General features: G+C 38.5%; 1 protein-coding gene across 9 annotated transcripts in view; it reads right to left on the bottom strand.

Moving 5' to 3' along the window:
- GARNL3 (GTPase activating Rap/RanGAP domain like 3) overlaps window positions 1–12813 on the bottom strand; it is an 80402-nt gene that overhangs the window by 12366 nt on the left and 55223 nt on the right. For all 9 annotated transcript variants that reach the window (XM_055720547.1, XM_055720550.1, XM_055720548.1 and 6 more), the window contains 7 exons: window positions 11085–11159; window positions 10057–10168; window positions 9258–9356; window positions 4246–4362; window positions 3368–3540; window positions 2885–3043; window positions 809–875 (listed from right to left, as the gene is read on the bottom strand). In XM_055720547.1, coding sequence (XP_055576522.1) covers window positions 809–875; window positions 2885–3043; window positions 3368–3540; window positions 4246–4362; window positions 9258–9356; window positions 10057–10168; window positions 11085–11159 — 802 coding nt within the window. The remainder of the gene's footprint in view (window positions 1–808; window positions 876–2884; window positions 3044–3367; window positions 3541–4245; window positions 4363–9257; window positions 9357–10056; window positions 10169–11084; window positions 11160–12813) is intronic.

Here is a 12813-nt window from a genome sequence, read left to right as displayed (position 1 = left end):
TACCATCTTGTCAAGCTACCAGAACCAATAAAGCCTCACAGAGCACAGGAAGAGATGTTTAGAGACGTTTAAACTTTGCCTCATGGTACCAGTCTGATACCAGTGCTGGAACACAGATTTATTTGTCCTGTCTCCACCAATGTTCAATTTGGAGAGGCAAACAGGACACGTCTTCTGCAACAGAGAAAGCTGTGCCTTGTCCTTCAGCATTGCCTCACAAAGGCTGTTTCAAGCTAAGAGCATCTATTTTCATGACGACTAGAATAAAAAAAGTACCTGTGTACTGCAGAGAAGAGCATATGCATGTTATGTCAAAGGCTGTTTTATAACAGGAGACAGAGAATTACAATGCCATTTACACAACAGTGCCAAGAAGTCGGCAGAAGAAAAAGCACAAAGACAGGACAGGACAGCACACAGAGAAAAAAAGGAGTAGCACGCTAAATTGCTCGTGTCTTGAAAACACCTAGTAAGTGTATAACTAAAGAATGAGCTGGATCTGAAGATATAGGACTTTTGTGAGTAAGGTGGTAACATCCATAAATTCATATATATATATATATAGGCATACATCTATATACCCAAAATTAAAATCTAACAGCTAGTATGTCTAAATTCAACATACCCTGCAATAAAATAATACTTCTAGTCCCTATAACGTGCATTTAAATTTAAAAGCATGTATATTGAAAAACTTTCCATGAAAAGCTGGATTTTATTTTAAAATACATACCTAGACCCCAATGAAAAGTAGATTTACATAAGGAAATTGAGGTATTACCATTTTTGGTCTTCCCTAAATACTTACAGTTGTAACACAACAGTAGACCAGCTTCACCATCTTCATATACATCAATAGCTGCAACAAAATTAACCTGCAATGGTAATGGGAAAGGATAATGAATAGGCAGAGGCTACCGAGGTTATCACTACCAGATTTTGTCTAACAAGCAATACAGTTTGGGGAGGGCACTACTACAGATAAAAGAAAAAAAAAAAAAGTCAATTTTTCAGATGCAGCCTCTTCTGTGATTAATTTTCAGTACGCTCTCAGGATAGAAATCAATTTCTTTTGTACTCAGTTCTGTACAGTACTGAATATTCAATACCACACTCAAAGTATAAAGCAATAAAAACCTCACGTAACTTATTTGGCAATATAAATTTTGGGAAATAGGGTGATTTCAGGACAGCTGTGAAACAACATGATGTGCTAAAAACAGCAATGTGTTTCAAAAAATCATCCAAGAAGCTCCATTGCACATCATGACTAGCAGAAAGATCAGATGCACCAGTTACTGGTTCAGAACCACTAACACAGAGGTTGATAGGGCTGTACTCAAGGATTACTGGCTAGCCTGAATTTAGGAACTGAGAACCAATGCCTGATAAAACCACGGTATTTTTTACATAACTAGGCTACACAAATTGTCATATTTCAACTCTGTATTTGTCTTTGACAGTTAAAAAGCCCCAAATGGCCATAATATGTAGGGTATCTGTTCAGGAAACAAGACCTTATTAGTGAAATGCCTGAGATTACATGAGACAAATGCTTCCCAGACCACAAGCATTTACTACTAGGTCAGGGAGAGGGGCTGGAAACCAATTCTATGATCAGCAGTTCTTTGACTTTCCTTTGTACAATAAGCTAGATGTTCACCTCTTGATCTAAGGTTACTCTATAGATCAAGAATTGTTAAACCAACCTGGAAGTTCATGTATCTATACCAAATGCATTTTGACCCATCCTTTGTAGTGACTGAAAGCCATTTCTGCTCTGTTACCCATGGAAGTAATTTGGTATCCCATTCAACATCACGAAAGTCACTGGCTCAGCTCATATCAATGGTCTGCTTTGTTTGTGTTCTCAAAGAAAACAAAGATTCCTGGGGAGAAGAGGAATGGTGTGTGTGTGTGTGTGGAGGTGCTGTACTTCCCCGTCCCCATTCTTTACTTGTAGTTTCTCCTCATCCAGATTAAGACAGATTTCCAGTGCTGTGGAGAAGCTTACACTGTATCGCCCATGCTAGGAGTACCAAACCTCTTCGTCATCAGATCTGAATAAAAATACAGATGATTTAAAAAGAAAATAACCTATCAACAAGAACCATCAAATGAAATGAGTAGTTCTTTATCTCAATATGAGGAAAAGGGACGCTTAAAACCAACAACAAAAAGATCAACTGTGTAAAATCTTCTTTTTTCTAAAGCTATACACCAACATCCATATTTAGAAACATTACAATTATCTGATTTTCAGAGATGCTGAAGTTCATTATCTTCCCAGCAGCAGGAAACACTGGAGCTCTTTTCTGAAAGCCAGAACATTTGCTTAAATTCCAACCCCACGTCCTAATTAGAAAGATTCAGTTAATTTATGAGCTGACTGGGCAGCAGTTTTTTAAATAGAACTAAAAGCTATGTGTAAATATTTCAGCCTTAGTACGCGCAAATAGGCAAATTTGAATGAGATACTAGTGGCCAACAACTGAAGTTATTTTGTTGCAATTGCTTAAACAATACAACACTGAGGCCACAAAGAAAAAGCAAAAAGCAAACAACTGACTAAGAAAGGAGAAAAATTAATTTATGCTGACAGCAATATTCCAGAGCCTGAAACACAGGCTCTTTCCCAACATGTCATACCTTATTAACTACCTCTCTTGGGAGTGATTATTATCATGTATCCCAAAAGGAACAAATACCTCAGAGTGCCCTAAAGCAGAAGTTATATAAGTCAAAAAAGTAAGAGATATGAGGATCTCCATAAATTACACTCCCAGGAGGTAAGCACATGTTGCACTGAGTCTGCAAGAAATTATATTCAGCGTGGTTCTGAAAAAAAAAAAAAAAAAGAAAAGTTTAAATGATGAAAACTTACCTTGTTTGCTTCAACATGATGCAATCTATAGGACTCCCCAGTACTCTCATTAACTAAATCAAACTGATGCCGATACCCTACACAGATCATATTGTCACTCTCTTCAGTAGGTCCATCCACCAGCGTCATAACCACTGGAGGGTCAGAAAGACATATTTCCTATAATGTAAATAACAGAATTATTCTCTTTTTCAAGCTCCTACTGTGGGTGCTGCAGATACTCCGTAAGTTTAAAGGGATGTGCTCTAAGCACAGAAACATGACAAAGAAGAAGCAGAAAATTACTTAAAAAAATCTGAAAGACTTCAGTATATATAATGGAACTCCATCACATGGCTTCTCATTTTTACTTGTCTGGAGGTTCAAGAAGATAAAAAGGCATGCTCTTTGTCTTCCTCTGACCCCCCCACCCCCGCAGCCCCTTCCCGACAAGCCGAGCACTGCCCAGTCTGTTAAGGTAATTAGTGATTAGATTACACATACCCGGATGTACTGGAACTCCTCTACTGGAGATTCGGATGACGATAGCAGAGAGCTGCTGGTTAAACTGTTGCATGGATGGTATTTCTTTGTGACCAGAAGTAGTTTGTTCCGAATAGCTGCAACAATCCTCAGTTCACTGCCATGGTGGGTATTAATGGCATACAAATGGCAGCCTGAGGAAATAATGCTCTAGACTGTAAGTGTTTGCGGTAGGGTCTGTTTTTGTTTTTTTTTTCTCTATTTGTTATGACGATCAGTACAATAGGGCTCTGATACATTAATTAGCAACACAGAATTACAAACCTCCCAACAAGATAACATTCATTTCTAGGAAAAGACAAAAGGCTATGACTCTTACAAAGTCCATTCCTCCCCTTACTCCTTTTGCAAGTAAAGAGTAAATACACTGATTTTCACTATTCTGCAGGTTCCAGCTTTCCAAAGTAGCTTGCTTCTGAAGACCAGAAAATGCTTGTGTCTACTAAAATAAATCAGCAACATCCAAACTAATATAAGCACTTCTATTTAATGGAGATTTGCCAGTGTTCCTCCACCTTACAATTCCCTTTATTTCAGTCTCACATCCCTGCATAATTCTTCTTATACCCTTCAGTCCTGAAAGTAACATATTTTTCTCTATATCTTTTCATCAGCAGTGACTGCCAAGTAACGTGGTACTTTTACAAAGTTCTAAAGTGTCATGCTGGACTATACCAGACTTATTTTCACATATAAGCTTAACAAAGTTTGGACTGACCATCCAGAGGAAAAACTAAAGGTGAACACCTGCAACTGCCTCAAGAGAGCTAGTAAGTGCCTGGCAACTACAGGCATTGTAACACAGTGGATGTTTTTAAATGCAGGATAATAAAAATCACCTTTTGTTCTCTCCAGTTTATTTTCTCTGCAGTCATATTTGCTTCTTATAATTTGCTTTGTTTCTATATCTTTTTGGACAACACTGAGTCTGAAGACGAGGAGACGAGAGTCTTTCCCTGAAGGATGAAGAGAGCCACAAAACAAGAAGTTAAAAGTTATGGCAGTAGTTTGAAATAAATACTTCCAAAGGGGAGCAGCACCTAACAAACAAAGCAACCTAACAAACAAAGCAAAGATAAACAAAGTATACTGCTTCTCTGGGGATGAGCTGCAATGTCATACAAGACTACTTATGAACTCCCTAGGCTTTACAATTCTAGTAACGAACCCATTCAGTTCAGTAGCTGGGTTTCCTATCAGGTGGCACTGCAGCAAAGAATGATATTAAAACAGTGAAATGTATGCTATTTCACAAATCTACAAAATTTCGCAAGATAATGAAAATATAAACTACAGAGCAAAAGGGTTAATGTTAAAAGCTGGAACTGTCTGGCTGAGCAGCTGATGACTGGGTCCTTAACAGAGTCTGAAACCCTTTAGGATGCAGACTGGTTTTACCTATCAGTTCTTCAAAGGTAGGCAAGTTAGGTTCAAGGCATATTCCAAGTGCAGAAGTTAATCCAGTACCTACTTCCATGCCTAAATCTGTTTCTTACAGATAGGTAAGAGTGGAATCTACAACCTCTACATCTAAAAGAAATAAAATTAGTGATGCACTACTACTTGCAGTTGGGAAACAGGCGACTTAAGAGTAGTTCCTTATCTAAGAAATCAAGTTTCTTAAAATGCAAGCAAGGCAAGATTTTCTGACAAAGGTGGACTCTTTTACTAACTAGCTGGTATGGCTGGAAAAATGAAGCATGCTTTCTTAATATATAGTTGGGTGGATCCCACTGTAAAGGCAAAAGGAAAATCACAGATGCTGCCTTGAATTCTGAGAGAAGAGCAACATGAATCAGGACATCTGGCCGCTGCATGACCTTCTTTTCCCATAGCAAGTGTAAGAGAAGAGAAGATACAATGCTTCCTTAAGCATGCCACAATATGAAACATTGAGTAATTTGACTCCGAGAGCAAATTCTTATATTGACAAAAGGAAAATAAAATATAGGCCATCCCTCTCTTTTCAAGAATGTGCGCACACAAGCATTTGTGCTTCTACAAACGAGTTCGTGGAAGAATGGCAAGCAACATTCATACCCATTTGGAGTGAAGGCCAAAAAACATGAGCTAAGACAAATGTTCAAGAACAGTATTAATGCTCTCATCAATTCAGAGTCTCTTTGGACTTACTCCTGCCTTTGGCATTCAGTTAGTTATTCCAAACATAACAACCCGAAGAATCCGGCATCAGAATCCAGCAAATTCCTCAAACCAGCAAAGATCATGAATATAGTTTTCTGTGGTGGGGACAGATCTTATTAGACAAACATCAAGGCATAGAAAACACACATCTTATGTTTGTAATGTCAAACAAGTTGCCTAAATTACAGCCGTAGTTTGTCTTTTAAGTCAACCAGTCCATGCTTTAAGTCCTGGTAATACGAGGCTGCTCTTTTCTAAAGCCTTATCTTGATGAGTAAGGCTGTCCATAAGGTGTTTCCCAATTTATCTGAGAACCTCCTCGTCTTCTCTGAAACCATTGTTGTCCGTGGCACTTGACCAGCTAACTTCTTCCATGCTAGATACAGTAATTTTGGGTGTGGCTATTGATGATCACCTGATAGTGGCATGGCAACATCTAAACCAGACAACTGACTGGGCCTCCGGAGCAATCTGTAATCCAGAATTTTCTCAGTGAACAAGCGTGACTTTTGACAGCACCCTACAGGCCTAGGGAGATCAACACAAAGACATATAGGAGGCTCTGATTTCACATCAGAAAAGGCATAAGGCAGATTCAGTACTGGAAATGCAATACTTGGTGAACCTTGTATCATTAGAGTTTTCCGAGTTAACCGAGTACTAGCTCTGTCATCAACTTTTGCAATAACCACTTATGATTATGTGGTATCTGCTCAGAACACCTCACAGCTTATTGCCAACCCTTGGAAAGTGCAGATTTCAACATCACGCCCACAAGTGGAGGGCTGTGCTTGCTGGCTAGCAACTAACTGATTATTTTTGTAAATCTGAAGTCCCTAACAAGCCTGTGGCATCTCTACTTAGGAAAGGAATCACAAGTTGCTCTCAGATTCATAGAACATTTTAATATGAAAGGAGAAAGGTAATCAAGGACTTGCATGTCCACCGTTTTACAACTACTGCACAATTCTTGGTGCTGCATGTGAGTGTTTTCAAACACCACCATGTACACAAAAACCTGCACATGACCAAACACCTTAAAATGCTCTTCCATTTCTACCAACTTTGATTTTAAGCTAAAACAGCTATTGACACAACCTGAAGGAAGGCCATCTTTCCTGATCTAGAATCAGCTGTAATTCTTATGACTGCTATTGCCTGCTCTGAGATCAGAGATCTGCTGCTTTTCAGTGCAGCCATTCAAGACTGAAAAAAGTTTACTGTAAATTTATTACCATTTACTCCTAGATTCTGCCTCTAATTAGTTGCTTCTTCAGTGATAGCTGTAGTATTGTCTTTGTACCCCAGCTATTATTTCAGCTAGATATTTTACAAACATACTTGGTGATGCAGGCAATTGCAAAACGCTACAACTGTGTAACCACAGCAAAACTCAAGAACTTTTTCTGGCCAACCTGAATGTCTGCATTCTTCAAATCAAGAAGTGGTTGTAAAAAGGCAGACATAGTGGGGAGCAAGTATTACCACCCATATTAAGCACTGTTATTCTTGAAGGTTACACCAAACTTCAGAGGGCCTTTCATGCTTCCATCAAACAGGCCATATTTACCTCTGTGAAGATACTATGTGTGTGCAGCAAAGAACAATACATATGATAACTTCTTTCCCAAACAGGCGTTTCACTATGAAGGCACAACAATGACCACTGCCTCCACTGAAACTGATCTAATACGCTTTTAAAAAGGAATTGGAGTTTAAATCCCCATAGGCCACAAGATGTGCACTCCACAGGTTGACAGTAAGCCTGCCTTTCAGCAGACATAAATCTTCACCTTTCCTTGTTGTTTAAAATAGCTCCGGCTCTTTGACCCGTGTGTTCCCCTAGGCTGCGTCACTCCTCTTTCCCAATACTAGTTCTTTTGCAGATGTTACAAACAGCTGCACGATGGTGTTAGATTTATTTGCGGCTGCCTATAAAAGTCACTATCATCTGGGCTAAAAAAGTTTTTCTTAACCTCCCACAGACTTGATTCTTCCAAGCAAAGCAGCTCTTCCTCATTCCCCCTCATTCTCGTGTACAGGCATTTCACAAAATAAAGCTGGAACAAAACCTGTATGTATTTGGAGGACAAAACATCCATTTCTGTGCCTTGCTTCTCATTAATAGGACAAATTTAACCAGCAGATGTCCCAAACAACTCCACTGTGGCGCTAGATTTAACTGTGTCTGCACTAGAACAGCGGCCATTGCTACTACGCAATTTGTGCTGCTGTCATTGATACCTGCTGTACTGGTGCCTTCTTCAACACCTACTCTTGGAATGTTGACCTGAATAAGCTCTTGCAGATAGTTAAGCTTAAAGAATTAACCTTGTAGTACACAACATTTTATCTTAAAACCCCACAGTCTTTGAACCCAATCTATGAGCCTAATATGAGCATGCTTTTTGCTCATCTAACTCATCATTTTTGTAATTTTTGCTGCTGAGATGTAGTCTGAAAAAGAAAGGCAAGTATGATTTTTTCTTCCATCCCAGATCTTAATTTCAATGTGGTATGCAAATACAAAACAGGAGCCCAGAATTCTAACAAGTATGAAAGAACTTTCTCCTAAATGCTTCAGAAAGCATCCATATCAAGAGTTAAAAATCTCTGCAATCTTCTAAATGAGTAAGACTTTATAAAATCATGTTTGAAGCGTAATGAATTGATGCCAGTAATACCTTGCCCTGTTGAAGCATCATGAATTGATGCCAGTAATACCTTGCCCTGTTACCTCAAAATGCCTGCTCACATCTCTCTCTTCCGGTTTAACCAAACAGTAAGATGTTTTGACAATTAAACGTAATCATCTTTTCTAGAAGCTTCACAGACAGCTTCAGATACAACTACCCTTTTCAGATCTTCTGAAATGTCACCCACCCTCCAGATGTCTTGGGAGAACTACACATGGCTCTCGGGTAGTTTGAGCCAGTTCTGTAAGGTTCCAGGGGGAATTTCATCAGGTGCAGCCAAATTGGGCAACTCCCAATGATACAAAAGGAACCATGTTTTACCCTGAGTTTGGGTAAATGTAACTTCAGCCAACATACTGCACAAACAGACATTATATGGTAACAAACAATCATATTTATAATTGTCTTCTCTGAGTTACACATAAAGATTCTATTCTTGCTTTGTGTATGTTCACTTTGTGAAATTCAACCACAGCCTTGTACCTTGTTAAAAAAGTGCACATTTTATGCACATTTAATGCTTCCAACTGAGGCTAAAAGGGAAATATGCTCAGTCCAAACAACACTTAAGTTCTTTTAAACCACAACCTTCAAGAAAATACGTTCTATAGTACTAGAATGTGGTGACAGTTAACAGAATAAATACCAACAAAGCACATTTGGTAAAACAGTGACAGCATAAGTAATTTCCCCCATATTTTTGTGTAAGTGAACAAACATGTAATTCAGTCAAGGAGATTTCTGAAGAGTGTTGTGTTCTAACAGTGGCTGAAGAAAGAGCATATGACGAGATTCAGGCTTGCCTTGAAGGAAGCATGAATGAGCATTTAGGGATTCCCCTACTCCCCACCATCCTTTTAGAAAATAACAGCAGTTGCTGCACATGCTCCCTTATTCTAAACAAGGCATCTAATATACTTGCCACTGATAGATACGACTGCCTCATGAGACATACATACCCACCACCAGCCACATTTGTATGAGAATCAAAGAACAGGGACCTTTCCTACCTTTGTCTGTTAGGGCAATCAAAAGATCCAGAGCTTCCAACACATGCATCTGTTTTATTTGGAGAGTTTTATCAAATACTTGCACTGATGGCTGACCATCTAAAAAAGAAACACGAGTATTTTTTCAAAATCCTGCTAAAATTTGCTAGTGACTGGTTTTGACCTATTTCTTTTAATAAAAGCTTCATTTTTTTCTTACAAAATTGAAAAAACCTGCACAAAGCTGCTATGTATACCACAGCATCACAGCTGATACCTCCTCACAGGAGAGTTTTATGACTACCATGGATTAGATTATGGAACTGAAGCCTAAAAGGGACCTTCCCTTTGGAAGAACTAACTTCATTCCCTCAGTCCCACTGGCCTTATGTGACACACGGAAGATAAGGGGTCTAACCTAGCAATATTATTGCTATGGAAGAAGCAGGCTTTCACTGCCACGTAAACCTTTGGCTTCATGCTGTCATCAATGGCTAAGAAATCCAGACAAGCCATTTAAACACTCCTTGAGCTTGGATGTGACTCTGTAAGTCTTTTCAGAGGGTCAAGAAAACAACGTATGAAATAACAAAACATTCAGAAACCTACATTAACATTGTCTCCCCAATATGGCTTGAATCTGGTGCAGAGAGAATTTTTACAACTAGGTTACATAAATGTAATAAATTCACTTGGATTGGTAACTATCCCTGTAGGTGAAGACCTACCAGCACCTGAAGAGAGCTTTTGAACATACATTTTCAAGAAAACAGTCAGATACATAACAAATGACACAAAAAACACTGGATCATTTACTAACCATCTATTAACAAGATGCCAGCATCTGTAGAAACCAGCAAGGACTGGCCCCAAGAATCTGCACAGACAACCTCATGAGGAAAATTACTGCAGAAAGATTGAGATTCCCAAGGCTATGAAGTAACATAAGGGATACATATTAAGCACACTAAGAAATGCAGATCATACAGACACAGAATGTGATGGACAATGGCAAGTAATAACATGTAAATGCTTTTGGCATGATACATTTTGAAACAGTGTATTTTTTAAAATTTGAAATACCAAAATTTAGTTGATTTTGTTACAGAGGAAATAGCCTCTATATTAATTGGGTTTAGAAACTAGCAAGTGTAAGACATGTTCCTGAAACACTGGAATTAAACCACATGCAGCTGATAGTGCAACCCTGGAAATACTCAAATGACTTAAAATGTATGTACCACCATGCATATGTAATTTGCTTACAATTTATGGCTCAGTTCATGATGTCTAGTCACTAGCACATGGTAGTTAAAACCGCCTTTCTGTCAAATGCTTCTTTTGTCATGTGTTCTCTGTACTTACCTCTCAGAGTCTGCCCCTCTGCCCCTAATTTAAATATTAGCTGAAGTCTCTGAAATTCTAGAAGCACTTCTGAAGTTTCTGTATAGAAGATGCATACAGAAGAGTGTGGTTTGCATCTTTCACTTCCTAATGCCCTTGAACAAAATCTGGTACTACAGGAAGTAACAACTGAATTTTGTTTTAAACTCGATACAGAAGTTAAAATAAAAGATGACTGCGTATGGAAAATGTAATTTTTTCAAATATTCTCAGATATAAAAATATCCACACTTGCTTTAACTTGAGAAGTGCTTCTGTCTCCAGACTCATCCTTTATTAATTTGATAAGGCTGCAGAATCACCTTGACACCATACATTTCATCTCTGCTGCTACAGCATCTAACTACAAAAGTAAATAAACAGTATGCAGAACTGATATACAATGCCATACTCAACAGCTTTTAATTCTTTCATAACTCTCCTCAGAAAGTCAGGCTCACTCACCTCTTTTTTACAAAAGCTTGTGGTTGCCAAGTTAGCTGTGGCATCCCCTTTCACAGTGGTTTTCAATTTCAGTGCCTAATACAAACAGATATTTTATTTAGATAGAGCTTTTGTCACCAACACCCAAGATAAAGACTATAAAGAAAGGACAATTTAGAACTACAAAGTAACTCCAGTATGGAATTCCTGTCACATTTTAAGTAATTAGCAAAGAAGTGGAATTCTGTATATCCTGAGCAAAGTCCACATGATCACCAGAGGGCTACTAGATCTCTTCTCAGCCAAAACATATGTTGGTTGGGTTTTTTGGGCGTTCTGTTTTTTTGTTTTTTAAACGGAAACTCAGAATCAGAAAAGAAGTGTTGAACACAGTAACAGAGACAAGTCTCCACCTCAAATCATACAAGCTAGTCATCTACCTAATTCATTCTATAAGGTACCTGGATAAAGAATCCTTTTATCAATTATAAAAGTTGGCCTTTTACTTGCAAAACTTTGTAACAAAACATAAGTCAAGCTATATATATGCATTGCCAGAGGTGCCAAGGACACACAGTCACAGTATCACAAATTCAAGGACTAGAAGTAACTGATACTGGAAGAACTCTAGAGAAATGCTGTATAAACATAGTTTCAGTGAGATACACAATAAGCTTGTTTAAGGCAGCATATATACAGCCTATGTATCTCCATCACTAACCTTTACAGCAGTGTTCCAATAAACTGATGCCACATGGAATTGTCATGGCATTCTTTAAAGCAAAGTTTAGAAATTGCCTAAACCAATTTTAATGTCCTAAAGTTTGCCTACCATCGTGCATGGTCTCTGTGAAGTGGCAGTAATCAGCTGCATACACCATTTCCACATTTGCATGAAGTATGGCTGTCAGCTTATGAAGATGCATAAAATACCTTTTTGCATTAACATTTTAATTTCACTCCACCAGTCAGTAGAGATCACCTTGACAATAAATAAATGATTTGAATATACTGCTGAGCCAGTCATCAGTGAGATTTGTTTACCATCTGAAAACTCAACATTCACAGTTTGGCAAGAATGATTCGGAGCTACTTGGAAGGCATGTTGTAATGTGCTCAAGCCTACAGTTTGTAACTTAGAGGAAAGTTCTTTTAGGAAAGCAGAAGATTTAAATGTGAAAAGAACCTCCAAGAAAAAACACAGGCAACCAAGTATCCCTTAATTTCAAACCCCTGTATTAGGCCGTCCTTTGACAAAGGCCACAGCGGGGATGGAAGTCTTGTTTAAGAAATGGGTGCCAACTTGATTTGTTATGTGAGTATCTTACCAGTTTAATGTCAGGGAAGTGGAGGCAATCAAACTTACAGGCTTCTATACTTTCAATAACCATGTTTTTCTTTAACTTCTGTAGAGTAATTAGTAAACTTGGGGAATAAATCATCGGGTTACTTCTGTCTGAATTTTATAAACATTCACTTTCCCTTCTGCCTAGAGTGACTAGCTATTTCAAGGTGGTTGGTGAAAGGGTGGGCAAAGCAAAGGGGAGTAGACTTTGCAGCATGGCTAGTGCCAAGCTTTAACAGCCCTGAGATTCTTTTGCACCAGCACTCAACCACCTGGCTCCATTCTCTACCTTTAACCTGACCTGGAACTTCTCAAGACAATTTCACTCTATAGCTTTCTAACACAGAAAAAAAAAGGGAGGGAAGGAAGGAGACTTGGGTTTTGTTGGTGGTGTGGGTTTTTGTT

The sequence above is a fragment of the Falco cherrug genome, chromosome 9 (assembly GCF_023634085.1).
Source record: "Falco cherrug isolate bFalChe1 chromosome 9, bFalChe1.pri, whole genome shotgun sequence".
Lineage (NCBI taxonomy): Eukaryota > Metazoa > Chordata > Aves > Falconiformes > Falconidae > Falco > Falco cherrug.
The sequence above is the reverse complement of the archived record's forward strand: the minus strand, read 5'-3'. Positions and strand labels throughout refer to the sequence as shown.